Source organism: Alosa sapidissima, chromosome 16 (assembly GCF_018492685.1).
Source record: "Alosa sapidissima isolate fAloSap1 chromosome 16, fAloSap1.pri, whole genome shotgun sequence".
Lineage (NCBI taxonomy): Eukaryota > Metazoa > Chordata > Actinopteri > Clupeiformes > Clupeidae > Alosa > Alosa sapidissima.
Genome location: NC_055972.1, coordinates 20,255,475 through 20,274,249, shown reverse-complemented (window position 1 = coordinate 20,274,249; position 18,775 = coordinate 20,255,475). Strand labels below are relative to the sequence as shown.

General features: G+C 40.4%; 3 protein-coding genes and 1 long non-coding RNA gene across 5 annotated transcripts in view; 2 read left to right on the top strand and 2 right to left on the bottom strand.

The window, feature by feature from the left end:
* Window positions 1-7,417, top strand: part of cfap43 (cilia and flagella associated protein 43) — a 27,923-nt gene extending 20,506 nt beyond the window's left edge. For both annotated transcript variants that reach the window (XM_042065697.1, XM_042065698.1), the window contains exons 29-38: window positions 83-190; window positions 436-522; window positions 898-986; window positions 2,194-2,395; window positions 2,526-2,638; window positions 2,804-2,963; window positions 4,110-4,274; window positions 4,713-4,793; window positions 6,472-6,625; window positions 7,147-7,417. In XM_042065697.1, the coding sequence (XP_041921631.1) occupies window positions 83-190; window positions 436-522; window positions 898-986; window positions 2,194-2,395; window positions 2,526-2,638; window positions 2,804-2,963; window positions 4,110-4,274; window positions 4,713-4,793; window positions 6,472-6,625; window positions 7,147-7,322 (1,335 nt within the window). In that variant the 3' untranslated portion in view covers window positions 7,323-7,417. The remainder of the gene's footprint in view (window positions 1-82; window positions 191-435; window positions 523-897; window positions 987-2,193; window positions 2,396-2,525; window positions 2,639-2,803; window positions 2,964-4,109; window positions 4,275-4,712; window positions 4,794-6,471; window positions 6,626-7,146) is intronic.
* Window positions 6,321-18,775, bottom strand: part of LOC121685264 — a 20,214-nt gene continuing 7,759 nt past the window's right edge. Inside the window, exon 3 of the long non-coding RNA XR_006023307.1 lies at window positions 6,321-6,391. This is a non-coding gene — a long non-coding RNA (uncharacterized LOC121685264). The remainder of the gene's footprint in view (window positions 6,392-18,775) is intronic.
* On the bottom strand, window positions 7,365-8,781 carry LOC121685263 (swi5-dependent recombination DNA repair protein 1 homolog). Its single transcript, XM_042065700.1, has 3 exons — window positions 8,560-8,781; window positions 8,003-8,356; window positions 7,365-7,679 (listed from the first exon to the last, which is right to left on the bottom strand). The coding sequence occupies exons 1-3, from the start codon at window positions 8,659-8,661 to the stop codon at window positions 7,488-7,490; spliced, it is 648 nt and encodes a 215-aa protein (XP_041921634.1). The 5' UTR covers window positions 8,662-8,781; the 3' UTR covers window positions 7,365-7,487.
* Window positions 15,754-18,775, top strand: part of col17a1b (collagen, type XVII, alpha 1b) — a 29,979-nt gene continuing 26,957 nt past the window's right edge. The window contains exons 1-4 of the mRNA XM_042065699.1: window positions 15,754-15,877; window positions 17,841-17,902; window positions 18,098-18,142; window positions 18,711-18,775. The exon at window positions 18,711-18,775 is cut by the window's right edge and continues 37 nt beyond it. Of these exons, the coding sequence (XP_041921633.1) occupies window positions 17,851-17,902; window positions 18,098-18,142; window positions 18,711-18,775 (162 nt within the window). The 5' untranslated portion in view covers window positions 15,754-15,877; window positions 17,841-17,850. The remainder of the gene's footprint in view (window positions 15,878-17,840; window positions 17,903-18,097; window positions 18,143-18,710) is intronic.

Below are 18,775 nucleotides of genomic sequence, written 5' to 3'. Positions count from 1 at the left end.
ATGCACAGCTCAGAGGAGGAGCACTACCACTAGCTGTACTAACTATAGCCAGTGAAGATGAATGTCTCCTTCAATACCACAGGAGGAGCTGAAGATCGCCAACCTGATTCACTCCATACTGACTGAGGATGAGATTCTCAACAGGGAGAAGGAGCTGCATAACAAGCTGGAAACGATGAGAGCTTCAAAGGTACTCTCATTTGATTAAGCACCACATGGATGGAGAGCAAAGCTTGCCTTTTTTGAAATCGGAATTTATTTCACGAGTGCTGTGAATGTCTCCCGGCTATATTCATCAGGTGCCACGAGTCTGGCGTGTCTTGCATGAGCAGACTTGCGTGGCATTTGAATCTGTTTGCCTCCGAGGCACTTTCTCCTCATCCCTCCCCTTTGTCTTTGCGTTCCTCTGTGTGAGTCACTTGTTCTTGCCCACAGCATAACATGGGCGAGGAGCTGAAGAAGTACAAGGAGGATGTGGACTCTTTCAGGGAGATGTATGACAACATCGTGGCAGAGGACAAGGTGCACACCCACCCATCCATACCTGATGTTACCTAAATGTACATCTGAGACTGGAGATGCTGCTCTAATTGCTTATCACCCTATAGAGGAAAGTGACATTGAAGTTCAGTTTGTATGAGAACTTTTATTCAGTGCCTTCAATATGTTGAACAGCATATTGATTTTACTCTTTTAAAAATCAAATAAAAATACTTTTAGACTAATAGTGATACATGATCACATACTTTTACTTTCATTTTAGAAATTGAATTGGTTCTGGCCCTAATCTGACATGAATACAGGATAGTCCTGATACTACTCAGGAGAAAATCCATTACATCCTGCTTGATATGATACAGTATTGTGTGGCTGATATGTAATCTTTCCTCTTGTCAGCTGCTTGACCGTGGGTTTCGTAAGGAGTTCTTTGATATCCCTGGACATGTAGTGGATCAGCTGTACAAACTTTATAAGAGAAGGCCCAGGTACTAACTATGATGGTCTTGTAATGAATAATCCTAAATTATGTTTTAGGTTATGCCAAATTTGGTTAAATTAGGTTATGCCAATCTAACCACTAACCCAACTATTCTGTGTGTGTGTGTGTACACATGTCTGCATCAGACCTGCCAACTTCATCTTCATGTGTGTAGCCAAAAATAGACAGAGCCAAACACACAAGATAGGCCTAGACTACATTTCAGATATCTATCTAAATAAATCCAATGGGTTCCTGAAAATGCAATTGCAATCTTTTACAGTAGCTCAATATAGATTTTGACAATTTGTCTTAGAGCCTAATCCTGATCTATGAAAAACACTTGTGCTGATAGGGACTGATGTGGATATGTTGTCCATTTTCTTGTATTATGTCTATTCTATACTGGTCTATTATTACCCTTTTCCAATACATTATTATTCAATATTTCTTTTGTGAAGAAATGCATCTATCCCTCATATTATGCTCTCCAAAGTAGGATGTCTGCTCGTTTTTGCAAACTTTTTAAGTACCAAATCGTACTGAAGTACTTTGATGTAAAAATGTGTGCCAGCTATGCAAAATGCATACAGGTTGGTATGGAAATGTCTATGAGATACTGTAGATAGATAGATAGATAGATAGATAGATAGATAGATAGATACTTTATTGATCCCCAAGGGGAAATTCAAGATGTGTATGTTTGTGTGCATTTATGTTAGCCTAGAAATCTAGGCACGCCCCTAGCGGCAGCAAATTACATTTGCTGTCAGGGCTAGTCTAGCAACTCTCCGTTGGCTTGTGAGCTCCAGAAATCGAAACTTAATCAGGCCAATAAAATCGTGTATAGAGTCGTTAGGTGGGCTTAACATAATGATTGATGGCAGAGTTGCAACGGTTTGGCTTGAATTCCCTGCTACTTAAAAACAAATAAGATGGATGTTGCTGCTGGCGAACAGTGTGACACGAGTTAAGCTTTTATTAAGTTGGCAAACGTTTGAACTAGCCAACTAGCTCCGCTGGTGGGAAACGCATGGGACTCATAGCGCTGCCGCTGTCCTATTGCGTGCAGAGGGAATTTGAAAGACAACTGATTATCCCGCCCCTCAGACTGAGCACTGCGAACGGTGAGTGCCCAGACCCTACATTTTAATGTGGGTCTGGCTCGTCAGGCTACATTTATGTGTCATTGCCTGTGTTATGTGTGTTTGTAGGGTTCACCAGATGCGGACGCAGACGGACGTGCCCAGCGGAGGGGGTGTTGGGTTGGGCCAGACGCAGGCTGAGGGCCTGTCTCTCATGCTGAGGGCAATGGAGGAGCTGGACTCACAGGAGTACATGCCCGAGGGCCTGGACCCGGCCGTGTGGGAGCGCTTCTGCAACTCCAGGAGGACCAAGGTCGAGAGTGAGCACCAGGTGTGTTTCTGTCTGTGTGCAGTTACCTGTGTGTGTGTGTCTGTTTGTGTTGCAACTTGCAGCACTTCTGGTGTGTGTGTGTCATATGCGGGCACACGATTGATATGTGTGTGCTCTGCATGCTCCTCAGGTGAAGATAAAGGCCCTGACCCTGGCAGAGATGCAGGCCTTTCTACAGCGGAGAACCGACGAGGATGAGAACACTCGTCTGGAGATCATCAATCTCATCGAGGAGATTAACAGGTAAGAGATTTGTTTGAAAACTGAGTTGTAGTAGTGCCAGTGAGAGTTTACTTTAAGTGAGAGCTGAGGATGGAAAAACTCCTGTATCCATGAAAATGTACACTGGAATCCCTGTGTATGTGTATTTATGTGTACACTGGTTTGTGCATTTGTGTGAATCCCTAGTCTCCGTGAGGAGAAGATGCGTTTCCGTCTGGACATCATGGTGCAGATTCTGATCAAGCAGGGCCAGGTGGAGGTGGAGGCTGGGGACTTTGTGGCCGACTACTCCGACTCTCTACTGCTGCACCGCAATGTGGTGGAGGACCTCAACGCCACCATTAGGGTACACGCACACGCAAATAAAACAAAAACTAACATTTATGACACCACACACACTCAAATCAAAATCAAACGACACACACAGAGAAACAAATAACCATAGATGATCATTAAAGGAAAATTCCGGTATTTAGCACTTTGAGTCCCTTTTCTGGTTTGTTTTGGATGAACTAGAGTGGTGGACATCGGAATTTTGACGATTGGTCCTGTCTCAACTTTTCTTACTCGTTTTGAATCGCCTTTACTGCTTCAGAGTGGCTGCCTACAGGCATTCACAAACATGTCCTTAAAACAACCCTTAACGTTCGTTTTCAAAACTGTGCACCTCACAACCTCGTATAAACTTCCGCTTAATATTTGGGCCTGAAGCATAGACGGTGGCGCAGTAATATCAACGTGCAATGAGTCTTCCAACAGAAATCAATGGGATTTTACAAAATGCCAAATGAAATACGACAGAAACTGTATTTCGCTATGCTACTTGTTTTGGAACATCAACGAACACCACTAACCACTCGGTGAGTTGCACAGTTTTGAAAACGAACGTTAAGGGTTGTTTTAGGACATGTTTGTGCATGCCTGTTGCAGCCACTCTGAAGTAGTCAAAGGCGATTCAGAACGAGTCAGAAAAGTCGAGACATGACCAATCGTCAAAATTTCGGTGTCCACCACTCTAGTTCATCCAAAACAAACCAGAAAAGGGACTCAAAGTGCTAAATACCGGAATTTTCCTTTAAGCATACATACGACACAACTTAAAGGTTGTATCAGCGATAGCGGGGATACGTCACTTCTGTTGATGTTCAAACAAAACAGAGAGCTACAGTAGCTCGCTACCCCCTCCCTCCCGTGCAATTAAAACTCTCCTAAACGCGCATCTCGTCGGTTATTGGTTAACGGTTAACACTTTATTTTGCTTTGAGTGGGTTGCCAACCCTTGTTGGTAGCAATTGTTTTTGTGTACAGATCTGAGAGCCTAGGCTGCCTACAGAGACACGTTTTTTTGACTGCCTGCTTATGGGGCAGACACCTAGCGGATCGTTAGGAAAGATTAGATGAATGTGATCATTTATGTTTGGGCCTGAAATCGCTGATACAACCTTTAACCTACACACACTCTTTAAGATCATGACAAGCTGTGTGTGTGCAGATGCTGGGAGAGCAGAAGATCGCCAGCATGGTGGAGTGTAAGGACTTCCGGAAGGGCATCATCCAGCAGGAGTGGGAGCACAAGAGAATGCACATGCTGATGGAGGACCTCAACAACAAGGCTCGCGACATCCAGATGCTACGAGTGTCCCAGGAACTTCAGGAGGTGGGACGCGACCCACTCAACCCAGCACACTAATGTGCACCAACAGTTAACTTACTACCCTGGAGTGCGTTTCCCAAAACCACAGTTGCTAACCTGTTAGCAACTTAGTTGGTTGGCAATGGGAAATTACATTGCAACCAACAAAGTTGCTAACTTAGTTAGCAAATATGGTTTTAGAAAACGTGCCCCTGTTCTTTCTCCTCACTAAACACATCCTACTTTTAGGGTAAACTTAAGCAGTTATAGGCAGCAGACCTCTTATTTCCAGGCCAATCATTTAGTTTTATTGATTCCTCTTTAGATCTGTATTGTACATGTTTATTTCCATACAGACATGTTTGTGCCATACTGACTGAATGACATACAGACACTAGGCACATGTGACATTAATAGGATCAGCTTTGCACTGCTGTTACCATGTGTTGATTTGCTTTCCAGCACCTGGGTGAGATAGACCAGGACAGCAGAATGTCAAAGCAGGTTTCCATTCTAGAGAAAACTATTGCACAACAAGAACAGGTGAGTACTGACATCACTCTTCTATTTAAAGAAATTCAGACATATTTGCAATATAATCTATTTAACTCAAACTAATGTTTAACACATATTGAAAGAAATGAACTGGAACAGTCACCCAACTGATGAATGTCCTGCATAGGCCAACATAAAATATCATATAGAACAGGGGTGTCAGGACTTAAAATTCATTTTTCATAATGGGGGGGAATTCCCCCCTTAGGTTATTCATGTAGGGGGGATTTACACAATTTGGGCGGGGGGGGATTCTGAAGTCAAGAATTGCGATTTCGATACTTCTTCGATATTTTTTAAAAAAGTGTTTGATTTTGGGGCCCCTCACCACCCTGACGTCATCAGTAATATACTGTAGTGGGATCATTCACAACAGTGGACATCCTAGATTCTGCTCGACTCTCTCCACACACACACAAACACACACTGAAAATGATGGCTTATGTGATATGTTTCTATTTCATATAGTTTTAAATTCATATAGAGTGTATTTAGTTAATGTATTTTTTAATGTATAGCATTTTACTAGTAATTACTAGTAGCTAAACATATTTAGTCATTTGAATGCTTCATATTGACGTTTAACGTACAACACTTATCTTTAATGTGGTGTGTAGGTCTAATTGAGTGCACATTGGTGATGAGTAGGTGTAATTGAGTGCCTGTCACTTTAAGAAAATACGTGAGAGTAATTAGCCTCCCTTCAGCCTGACTGTTTTAATTTAGGCTAGTCGCTAGTGAATAAAAGTTGTGCATAGTGCATAAGGATATGTGGATGCAAATCATTGTTTTCTATGTCATTAGATGCAATAAATGTTCAAAAAAACTAACAAGTCGAAGACAATCTTTCTGGGATCAATTGTTGACGTGACCTGAGCTAGCAGGATAGTTACCAAGGAGCTCTTTCCAGATGTAAAAGTTTGCCATGGTTGCGTAGCCTATTTGCGTAAGCGCAAAGTGGTTCTCTCTTTCTCTCTGTGTGTGTGTGTGTCTGCGTATGCATGAGGCTGAAGATAATGTTCAATTCAACTCGGTAGTTGATCCGTCCGGTCAATAGCACCGCATTCACGCCACTTCATGATTAGATTAACGTCATCAGACAGGCTGTAAAAGTGTATGCGGGAATTTCTTGCATTATGATGGCTAGAGTTGCGGGACTTGAACAAATTATGCGCAATACCCGCAATCCCGCAGTGAAATTTAAGCCCTGGGTGTCCAAACTTTTTGACTCAAGGGCCACATTGGGTTTTGAAAATTGGCCAGCGGGCCACACAACAAAAAAATAATGTGTATGTAACGTTTTGTATCATTTAAATGGCAAAGTAATTTTGTTGAAAATTAATTTCTTAAGAAATACTGTTCATTTGATGATGTTTAATTTATTTATAATGAATATGCACTGGTGCACTGTCACTTTAAGACTCTTGCCAGCTCCACTAGCCTATGGCTGTGCCCTCTCACAGTTTATAAATGGTTAGTAGTGGGAACTACTGTTGCCATCGCGATTTCCTTTTGAAAGTTTCTTATAAAAAGGAGATATCAATTATCAACAATGACAAGCCAGTTGGAACCTGCCGCGCTCTCTCCTTTTGAATGTTAAGCAAACAAATAATTGTGGCTGTGGTCCACAAACCGACCATGTGATGTGTTTGCGCGCTGCTTTCAGACACACCTGAAGAACGTGCAGAACTGTAAGCGCCTGATTAAGCAGCTGGAGAAGCAGACATCTGCGATGGTGGATAAGAACGCCGCTCTTGACACACAGTTGGCCAGCATGCAGATCACAGTGGCTGAGAGGAGGACCATCTATCACACCATAGGTACTGTGTGGAATTGTCCATCTACAGTCCCTCCAACAATTCACTATTCTGACTAGAAACACTTGCAATTTGCAAGCAATCTTCTAATGCGCATAAAAAAATCAAATTCACCAGAGATAGGTGGATTAACTCACATAAGGTATAATGCAATTTAAGTTGATGGATAGTTTTCATCTGTTCAGAACGCTTCGCTTGATTAAGACGGTCCATTTTTTCCACAGTGGAAACATGTAAGCATGCAGATTTGCATTTTCTTTAGCTGAATTATCATGAATGTGCTAAAAGAATGAACTGAATAGAAACCCTGCTTTCTGACCTGATTGGTGTGGCTTGCCTCCTTTGGCACAGTTGGTAATTATGTTATATGCCCACTTGTAGGATGCTGTGAAGCACTCAGACACTAAAAGGATCTGTTGTGTCTCACACCAACTACTACACACATGCATGACATGTCCGTAAGTCTAATGTGTACAGTAGCACAGGCTGACAGTCTCTGATAGATAAGCCTGCTGTTCTTCCAGCCATGGAGGAGAACCAGGAGGCCGAGGCAGAGCAGCGCTACCAGGAGATCTTGGAGCGCAAGCGTCTGGTGGAGCTGGCCAAGGAGCAGGCCCAGGACGTGGCAGTGCTGCGTGCAGAGGTGGAGAGGATGAGGATGAAGACCTTCCCCGCACTTGGCCAGTTCAAGCACAGCTGAGGCTCGACCACTGGGACACCAACAGCAGACTGCTCAGACCTGTGATTTTTATATGACTAAGTTTATTCATATAAATATTTCACATATCCTAAAAAGTGTGTGAGGGCATTTATTTTCAGTACTTGTGCACTTTGAAATGTCTTTTTTTTTTTTTTTTTGTTCTGTTCAGATTTCTCTGAAATCATCCTCTGTGCGGTCATAGTGCAGCAGGCGGACCTCCAGGCCGAATTGGTCCATGAGCTGGCCAAGGCTGGCTTTGCGACCGTCCGTAGGCAGGGCTGTCTGCAGCTCATACAGGGCCGCCTGCGCACAGTGACGCCACTTCACGATCAGTGTACGCAGCTGTGACAGATCATTCTGGAGGAAGAAATGAAGAGCTTTACTGTTACATCCAATGAAAAGTTGGAGTGTTAGAGTTCACTTCAAGGTTAAGGGGACATGGAACATTAAAACGTCCATTCCATCGGTCCCTCATCCAAATCTTCAACTAACGTTATACTAATTTCTCTTGAGCATAAAAAATAAACTGCAGACGTGTCTAGTAAATAACCAGCATAATACCCTATGTTGACAACTTGCCTGTTTTGTCAACAAGGTGACGTTTTGAAATGTACAAAAACAAAAAGTCTTCACCCATTACAATAATATATTACATATCAAGGCAAGTGTGCTACTGTTACCTTTTTCCGGTACATTTTGACCATCTGGAGCCTCCGCAGTGTCTCTGCCTTCTCTTTCACCTCCCGCCTCAGAGTGTCTCGCAGCTGAAGAATGTCTGTCTGAGGGAATTGTGTAGAATCCGCATGCGGCCCTGGAGTTTGCTTGATTGGCCGTTCGCAAGACAATTTTTCATTGTGGTTCAAGTCCATTTCCTTCTGTCCTTTCACCAGTTTTAGCTGTGTAGTGCCGTCTGTTTTTGGGGATGCAGGAGAGTCGTCCTCTTCGTCCACATTGAGTCTTTTAGCCACTGCAAGAGGTGATGTGAAAGAGCGACGGCTTCTCTTCAGTTTCTGCCTCAGGGAAGAGCTCATAGTCTGGGCCAGGTACATTATTCAGACAGTTAGTAAAAAAAGGTAATGCCACATAGACACATGTTTTCATTGCCATTATTATCCTAATGTTAGAATGCGTTTATGTTTTCTTTAAGAGATACAATCCAGCAGAAACAAAAATAACCACCAACCAATCTAGTGCTAACTAGTTCAGCCATTCGTTTTTTTACAGTTTTTTCACCTACCCTTATGTCAGAAGATGGTTGTGGACTAACGTTAGCATCGACATCATTGGTCGGAGTGTGGAACACAGACAGTGTTTTTTGTGCTTTCGGTGTCGTGTCCATTATGTTAACTTTGCTTGAAAAGTAACACCAAGCGTTGCGATTCTACTCAGAGCTGCAAATTCAAGGTTGGTGCGAAAACATACAATGTCACTTCCGCCTCTGCAGGAACTGCCAAACAGGCATTTTGGGAGATTGAGTAGGCTACTGGAAAAGTAGATAGTGGCCAACTAGCTCTACGGTCTATGCCTAGGCTACTAGAAGAAGTGGGCTACTTGAAGTCCGCATTAATGTGGCAAGTATTAAAGCCTAAAGTGTTTATGCATGCATTTCTTCCCCGTTCAAACAGCATATTTCCTTGTCCACAAAAGAATCCCACTGCAGAAAATAAGAAAATGTTGCATTTTGCATAGAATTCTGTGTCAATTATCAGATAGGCCTAAGGTCGTTGTCTCAGCCAAATCTCGTCTTGAATTAGTCTCAAATCAAAGGGCTGTAAAATATTTCTTTTCAATCCTGTCTTCATATATCTTTTCAGCCCTTGATTGCTTCAGTTGACAGTGAAATAGCCTAGCCTACATTATGGCCAGCCCAAACTTGAAGACATGCTCTAAGTAGCCTATCATGACTGAACCATGTGGCATGCTCACTGATTTTCTATATGGCCCTATGTTTGAAAAAAAAGTGCAGAAGTGTTTGAAAAAAAGTGGGTATTAAAAATGATATGCACCTGTATAACAAAGTTCACTTTTTTATTAACAACACTTTGAGTATTGCAGAATTAGTATATTTCATTTTAGTACACTGAAGTTGACCTTAATAACATATATTTTGAAGTATACTTTTTAGAAGTACACAATAAACATACAACCCCAAATCAAAGTTGTAAAACACAAATAAAAACAGAATGTGATCATATACTTGTAAACCCATATTTAGCAGCAAAAAGGACATAGGCAACATGTTGAAAATGAAAATTTTGACTATTTCATGGAAATATGATCATTTTGAATTCATGTTTGAATTCATGTTTTAAGAAAAGGACAGGGATTTTTTTTACCAATGTGCTGCTTCACCTCTTCATTTAACAACATTCTGTAAATGTTTAGGAACTGAGAAGACTGAGAAGAGTTGTTCCATTCCTGGCCGATATGATTTCAGTTGCTCAACAGTATGAGGTATTCTTAATCATGTTTTTCATTCCATGAATGCATCTAATTTGACAGGTCTGGAGAGAAGCCATTTTAGCACTTGGACTCTTCCTCTGTGGAGAAATACTGTTTAAATTTGTGCAGAATCCATTTGGCATTGTTTTCCTGAAATATTCAAGGTCTTCCGTGGAAAACAACATTGCCTGGATGGCAATATGTTGCTCAAAACCTGTATACATCATCAGAATTGATTGTGCCTTGCTAGATGTAAGATACCCATGGCTCTAATACACCTCCATAATGTCATAGTTGTTGGGTTTTGAACTGAGCACTACAAGTTCAATACAGTAGGTTGGATACTTGGATAGGCCCTCTGGCCCAGATGATGGTTTCCAAAAATAATTGCAAATTTTGATTGGTCTAACCACAGGACCTTTTTCCATGTTACCTCAGTCCATTTTAAACAAGCTCAGGCCCAGATACGACAGTGGTATTTATCATGTCTAAATACTATTTTGGCTGTTAGATGGTAAAGTTTACACTAGCATTTCTGAATTGAGTATCAAACTGTGCTCATACAATGGTTATCATCAGAGGTTTTCCTGAGCTATTACTATGATTTTCTTTACAGAAACAGGTTTGGTTTTAATGGAATGCCATCTGAGGTCCAAAAGACCATGGCCATCCAGTATTGTTTTTCAGTTCTATCCCTAGTTTGCGGAGATTTCTCTGGATTCTCTAAATATTTTAATGAATTTCTTGAATTTCCCCTTGGGGATCAATACAGTATCTATCTATCGATCTATCTATCGATCTATCTATCGATCGATTGATCGATCGATCGATATTATGTACTGTAGATTATGAACTCCCCAAATACTTTACAACTTCATATAAGAAGCATTAAAATGACACCATTTCACACAGGTTTACACAGAGTGATGAATACCACTATCTACTTCTAAGAGACTCTATCTCTGGGATGCTCTTTTTCATACCCAATCATGTTGCCAGTTAGCTACCCTAAAGTTGTGAAACATTCCTCCTTTTGTTTTCTTTAACTTTACTTTTCCAGCATTTTGTTACCCCTGTCCTAACCTTTTTTGAAACGTGTTGCTGGTATTAAATTCAAAATGAACATATTTTTCATGAAATAGTCAAATTTGTCATTGTCAGCATTTGCTATGTTGTCTTGTTCTTTTGGCAACTAAATATGAGTTTACAAGATTTGCAGATTATTACATTCTGGTTTTATTCCCATTTTACACAACGTCCCAACTTTTTCTGATTTGGGGTTGTACTTCAGATAAAGCACAAGTGTAAGCATGTTTTATACTTCATATACTTTAATATTTCTAACACACTAAAGTATACTACTTTTTGACCTGGGGGATACTTTCCGTGTTAAATCTGAGTTTCTGACAGACCAGAACCAACTGGTTTGTTATGTTGTTGTTGGAGATGTTCTCTTGCATCCTCTGTGTTCAGGGTTCCATTTCCCAATAATTTATCAACACGTGTAGCCTGGGGCTTAAGGGAGTTTACAGAGAAAATTCTTATCGTGCTGTGACTTGATTTTGATATTTGAAATTTAGGTAAATTATGTATTTTACCTCCGGAAATGAAGATAATCCTTTTTTGATGTTGTAGGCAACACTTTTCCTTAGAAATGGTGGTGTAGTCCTACTGAGTTATTGATGTTGGCCTTCCTGTTTGAATATGAAGTGGGTAATGTGGAAAATGGAAAAATTCTATGATTTTTGAAGGTTCAAACTTAAATAAAGGTTTAGGTTTATTCTTTCAGCAGACACTTTTATCCAAAGTGACTGATGTTGATGGGGACCATTCTCCCTGAGCAACTTGGGGTTAAGTGCCTTGCTCGGGGGCACAACGGCAGAAGCCGAAAATTGAACCCACAACTTTTCAGGCTATGCTAGCCCAGCTCCATAGCCATTATACTGCCACCTCGAATAAAGGACATTCATACATAGAAATAGCCATACAATTTTATCTTTTTTTTTTTTGGGGGGGGGGGTTGCCTTTTCTCTTATAAGGCAGTGAAGAGATTGGCAGTGAGTGGGAGGGAGTGGTGGGGTGGGATCAGGAAAGACTCAAGCACCTGGACCTGAGTGTGTATGGGCGCTGTGGCCAGCCGAGTCATATCGCCCCCCCAGCCATATTTTTCTAATGAGGCTACGCTAAATTATGTTTCAGTGAACTGACACAGCTGTTTGGAGAGAGGTATGCCATCATATTCAGCATTCAGTTGTCAATAACAAAAACATTTGCCACTACACCACAAACAGACTTGTTGAAACAATCATCAGAATATTTCTAGATTGGGATAGGTAATGTGTACTGCTGTAAACATAGTGAAGTTACATGTGTAGTTTAAGATACCTGTGGAACCTTACTGCAAGTCAGTGATTATCACCACTCATCAGTGATTAAAATCAGCAAATGACTCCCTTGCTTGTTTAGTCATCCACAGCAAAATGATACAGCTGAACAAACAGGCTGATTTGCCTGATCATAATCTCTGATAATAACCATTTATGGCTTTTGGATTTGGGAAACTAAGGCTGAGATCACGAGTCAAATTGATAGTGTTGTGTAAAGCTGTGGCTTTGTGCTGGGTGGGGTGGCTGTGGAGTTGGTGTGGTTGCCCCTTTGAGTTTGATGTGGTGGAAGATGTTGCCATGGTTCCTGTGGCAGGGCACCTAAGGTAAGAATGTGTGAGAAAGATAGAGAGAGAGGTCACACCCACAAACTCTGGTAATTCATGCCAACGCAAATTATATTTAATCCTTATCCCTCAGGCAACATTTTTTTTCTGCAGTTTTATGGAGCTACTGGCAATGGAAAGCATGCATTTTAGATTCCACTTTTATGTTGTTCACTGTCTCGTTTCGTGTGGAGACCAGAAAGATGAACATCATCATCCCAACATCCAATATAGGGAATAAAACTAAGAACATGGTTTAATTCAGACATTTTCTTTTTATTTCTTTTTCCTGTTTTTATCATAGACACATTAGATGAAACTGGATCCCTCTTTTTGCCAGTTTAGCCCAGGGTGTCCTCCAGGTGATGACTTGTCCTTTGTAATTACAGGGAAAGGGAGAACACATCCCCTATAGTTCCTATGGCAACAGATGATTGAGGATTTTCCCAGAAAATGTTCATATCATATTCCCATGTTTGGTCTGTTCATAAAAATGTTCAGGAGAAAAAAACTAAGGAAAAGGACTAGTTTGTGTGAAGTGCTTTGTGTGAGTTATAGCCCTGTATGGTAATGTTGCATATCCTTGTAGGTTTAATTAGGCCTATAGTAAACAAAAAACAAAAAAGACACAAGAATGAACTTGAGACAGAATAGGAAAGTATAGACAGAATGAGAGACACAGAAGGTTGTGTTTGTTTCCCTGGCTGTGGTGGCCCTGGATGGGTGTGAACTGGATGAGTGAGTCAGACTGCATGTGAACAGACTATTCCCCTCGGGTGTGCAGGCTGCCTCACAGAGCTAATGAGGTGTGTATGTGTGTGTGTGTCATTGGGGTTGATGGGTGGGTGGTTTGAAAGACCAAAACCTCAGCTTTCTCAACATTGGTTGCCACCAGGATAGAATTTGCAGTCCTTTCCGTGAACACATGCAACTCTTTTTTATTTCACAGAGATGGTGAATCACTATTGGATAACACAAACATGCCAGACCCTGTCCTAGAAACTTTGAAAAGAAGATTTTAATTGGGATTAGACAACAGACATAGTCATACCAGCACTATCATTAAGTGGTTACATAACAGTATTGTTTATTTTAGTGTTATGACAACAAATTATATATTAATCTATAATAAAATTTATAATAATCTAATACTCAGTGCAAATAAAATGAAGGAGTAAGGAAAATGAAGGGTTGATTTTCACTGTATTAATCAATTATATCTGTTCAATTAAGAGGAGAAACTGTTAAGCATGCTCTAATAAATAATGTCCTTTTAAATTGAGCCTGCTAGATGATGCTCTGTCATGTTATTTTTTATTTTTTGTCCTGACATCCCTCGTTGCACTTTGATTCATTTAAGGATTTTATTGAAGCTAGTCCCTTGTGAATTGTTATTGAGATATCCTTCAGCGAATTGTCATAAATGTGGACTTGAGTAGGCCTACGCATGGTCAATTTGATATTAAAATTAAATGTAAAACTCTTTTTGAAATCTGTGATACATTTTTAGTGTTGGGGATACTGCTGAATCTTAAAAAAGTATCTGGCGCAGGCTGTACAGACTTTTGAAATCAATTACTCCATGGCGGAGACTCAGAACACCAGCGCCAACAGTGAGTGATGCTTATCTGCTAATTTGATCTGGGACCTAAATCAAATCTTGAAAGGATACAAAATAGAAAATGTCTGCCTATGTCTGACACCTTGCCAAAGTTACTGTTTTGTCACAGCTGTTCATTGTTACGCAAACCACTTGGCTTCTTCATAAAGTGTGAAATCTCAAGAAAATTCAAAGTAGACTATATTTGGTTTGGACAGAGAGACAGTCATTCTTCATGTGGAAATTTATGACTGTCTTGTCTTAAATCTTTGAATTTTGTTTGTCTTGAATCTTTGTCTGACAAGCAACGAACTTTAGATTTTCCTAAAAAAACCAATATAACACAAATATAAAGGAGAAAAGGACTAGACTTACATTTACCAACCTGCACAGTGCCATGGATACATTTGTTTTAGGTAACTACTTGTGACTTTACTGACTAATGATAAGCTAATGAACTAATGAACACCTTGTAATATAGAGTGTAAATAAACGTTTTTCATGGTAAAGTAAGTTTTTCATGGCACAGTATGGTACGTTTTTTATGGAACAAACCCACTATACAAGATAACATTAGTAGATAACTTACAAACAATTCATAATACAATATATTGTAAATGCATAACTCTTTTAAAACACATATAAATGACTAGCCCATAGTAAATAAAACATACAGTACAGTACATACAAACTGTATACAAACACTTTAAGTCACTTTGGACTCAAACATCTGACCATTGTCATTAATAAGGCGTAAATATATAGGCCTTGTATCCACTCTTGATTGGGAGGTAGCAAATTATATAGCATTAATTATATGTTCAATTGTTTAATTAAGTATATGTTCAGAAGTTGTTTTATTGTCTTTATCTTTACTGATTATTTACTTGCCAGTAAATCATCTGGGTTGGTCTGTTACACAGCAAGGCGCTGTTTCACGCAAGTCATCATCATCATTGCCCTTGGACATTTTTCAGCCGGTTAAATGCAACCAGTTGGACTAATGTAACAAGGAATTTTCTTTTTTTATATTTCTTCTTATTTTTTTATTATTATTTGTCAATTTTGTTTGTTGTCTATCTTGTATGTCTTGGTATCATGGGTACACTGGCGATTACGCTGCTCCGTCTGGCATCTTTTGTCTTATGTGTCAATGTCTGGTGTGTGGAGCGCTTTGTGCACTCTGTGCATACAAAAATGAGCAATATAAATAAAAGTGATTTGACTTGACTTACCATGCCAATACACATGCCAAAATTTAGCACTTACAACATTGTTTAAAAGTTTCTTACAAAGTTCACCATTTTTTGTAATGCTTTGTAAATGTTGAAATGTGAAGGTACAAAATGACTATGCTAATATTATGATATGCAGTATATTGTTTGTGTGGATTTTGTATACGTGTTAGAGGACTTAAGATGAGATGAGATGCACACTATCTCAGAGGTAAACAAGAAATGTTCTGTGTCTAGAACTTTGCACACTCAGCTAACCCAATGCCATAACCTGACATTTTAAATTATTAGTCCCCAGGGTACTGTGTTTCAGAAGGCGGTTTGTTTGTGTACCTGCCAGCGATCTTGCAGGGGCGTGCCCCATTCAGACCTGCTGGAGCTCGCATGCAGGGGGAAGAAAAGAGAGAGCGACAGGTAGCAGTCAATCAGTCCATGCTTGTGGCGGAAAGGTGAGCATCCCATCTCATTTGACTGTTTGCGGACTGCCTTTGGATTGTAAGCAGATATTTTCCCCCAGTTATTTTTTCCTGCCAGAGTATCTGTTTTCATACATTGATCAGCAGCAAAGGTACAGTATTAAACTTTAAACACGTGCAGGCTTACTGTTTGCTGATTGCAATCTGCTCTGTGCTGGAACTTTGCACCATTCAAAGCATTAAGAAATGGGTGTTGGTTCTATTTGTTTGGATGATTATTTGGTTAACTGATAAAAGTCACAATTAATACTCTTTCTTATTGGTATGTTTCTTATAAAGTATGTTCTAAGTAAAGCCTCATTGATTATTTTAAAAATGAAGAACTTTGCAGTGTTTTAACTTCTGTGATGAAACACTAACAATGCAACTGGAGATTATTTTATTATTATTGAAACAAGATGGGGAATTCTCTGTACTGTCCATGTCTGAGGTTTGCTTTAGAAGTTTGCGGTAATGTGTGGCTGTAGTGTATTGTAACTGTAGAAGGGCCTGAAGGGTGTGGTGTCCCTTGATTCAGGCTTAATAAAGGAAAGGACCCATGGTGGGATAAAGAGTGTTCAGCTATATGGACTTCTTTTGTCACTCAGAGGCGGCCGTCTCCATCGGCCTCTTGTGATGAACCGTCCCTTGATGCCCACCTGGCTGTGTTTGCCTTCATTGTTGTGTTTTCAAGAAGTTCACTTAATGGAGTTGGAGTACAGATGCATCCCTCAGCGCACTGTCAGTTATGTTTTTGTGAGCAGGAGAGCAGGAGATTAAAATGTCGTGTCCGAACCTGTCTTTTTATGTCTGAGACTCATCCACACTGCTGCTGTTAACTCCCTCCCCTGTCTCCCCTCTCCTTTTTTAAGAGCTCAGAAATGTAATATCAGGCTGTCAGCTCTGCTTTGACTTGCTTCTCCCTGTGGAGTGATTTATGATTGCGGTTATTGTGCACAGTAAAGGGATTCTCAGGTTGCACTATTTACAAATTATGATTTTAAAAAAGGGGACATTTTGTGTGCAGAAGGGTGGGTGCAGAAGGGTCAGGGATGTACTGACTATACAGGCTGAACTCCACGCTTTGATTATCACAAAGGTCAATTGCTCTACTCCAACCCGAGGCAATGGCCTTGGATCAGGCCAGGCTTGTCTAGGCAATGATGTGGTGAAACCATGCTGGACCATGGACTGGAACTGTTTTCCAGAAAGCTGCCGTGTGGCCAGACTGGTATCACATCACTGGGTAGTGGGTCTAACCCAGAGTCTGCTCTGGTCCTGCAGCAGAATCCTCTGCCCCAGCCTCCTCTGTGACACCACTCAGTGCATCCTGCTCAAATCAGCTGCATTGCTCTGTGTTGTTTGCGTACAGTAAAACAACAGCTATCTAGATCTTCCTGATCTATTTGGGAATTGTTGGAGTCAAACTAAGGAAGAACAACACAGCAAATGGCTATTAAAGTTTTAATTTGTTCCCCACAGAATGATCAATTCATTCATACCTGTGGAAGAAATTAGAAAAGCAGAAAAAGTGGCACATACACTTTCAGGGTGCATTTCCTGTGCATAGATTGAGCCTATAGCCCAATACTAAAAGCAAAAAAGACTGACTTAATCCATTAAATTGGCCATTCATGATTAATGGAGAGTTATAGAAACAGATTTTCTGAAAACAGTTCTTTTCTGAGTTTCTGAAATATACTAAATGAAATGAATGTTGGTTGAGTCTGTGCTTAGCCCAAGTACAACAAGAGGAAGTCAAAGTCCAGACAGGAGAGACATTCTGTTGTGTGTTTTTTTGTTCTGAAAAAGCTTATTCGCTGACTGTCTCTGAAGACAGATTACATTGCAGAATGCCCAGAGCTAGACTGGTGTCATGATTTAAGCCAATTAATTATGTGCTGCCTATGTGAGATGGATAACATGCCCATGCTTGAGATAGAGTGAGAAGAAGAAACATAATTTGCTTTCAACAGACAAAATTGACTTGTGGATTCTGTATTTGACACGCACTGTGAAACTTTCACTTACTTTTAATTATAGACAAGACATTTATACATACATTTTCCTCATCAGATAGCATGGAATGGATGATCTGATATCCAGTGACAGACATCTCTCAGGAGGCAGTTCAGGAGGTAAAGATGAACCCACTTTTAACTTGCCTTTCTCTCCTTTTTTTCCTTTTCTCTTTTTGTTCTATTTTTTGTTCTTTGCTTTTCATTTTCAGTTTCTCACGCTCACTTTGTTTGTCTTTTTCACCACTGTGTAAACCTGTGTTAGCTATAAGCCTGTTTAATACATATGCTGGTTTAACTGTTGTTTTTTCTCAGTTGTGACAGACATAACATCCACAAGACTAACATCTTTGCCACCAAGTGAGTAAAATTAAGATTCCCAGAACAGTGATTCCAGGCAAAACGGTTGTTGTTGTTGTTGTTGTTGTTGAATAACAGTAGCTCCAGATCAAGTGATCCCTGTCATCTAATATTTTAGTTGTAAGTGGTAGTGTAGTGGTTAAGGAGCTGGGCTAGCGTGCAGTAGCCTGAAAGTTGTCGGTTCAATTCCCAGCTTCCACCGTTGTGCCCTTGAGCAAGGCACTTAACCCCAAGTTGCTCCGGGGACAATGTGATCCCTAATATAGCTGACATATGTAAGTCACTTTGGTCAAGAAGTGTCTGCTAAATGTAATGTAATGTAATGTAATGTAATGTAATGTAAAGTAATGAGATGTTTTGTGAAATGACAAAGTGCTTCCCCGGGGTATCTTGGCTGTCTAGTGGGGCTGCGATGTATGCCAATGACCTCTCCCTTCAAGTGGCTTAGTCTGAATCAATGATGACAAATAGAAACATAATAATTGTTTTGTCATTTTTTTGTGTTATTATTAGTCACAACATGCCTTGTGTTTTATGTTTGTATGCTATGTGCTATCTGTACCACCAGAGGGCAGTAGTGGGTCAGTGAAGAGCATGAGCAGTGGCTATGGAGGGGCCGGGGTGGAGAAGAAT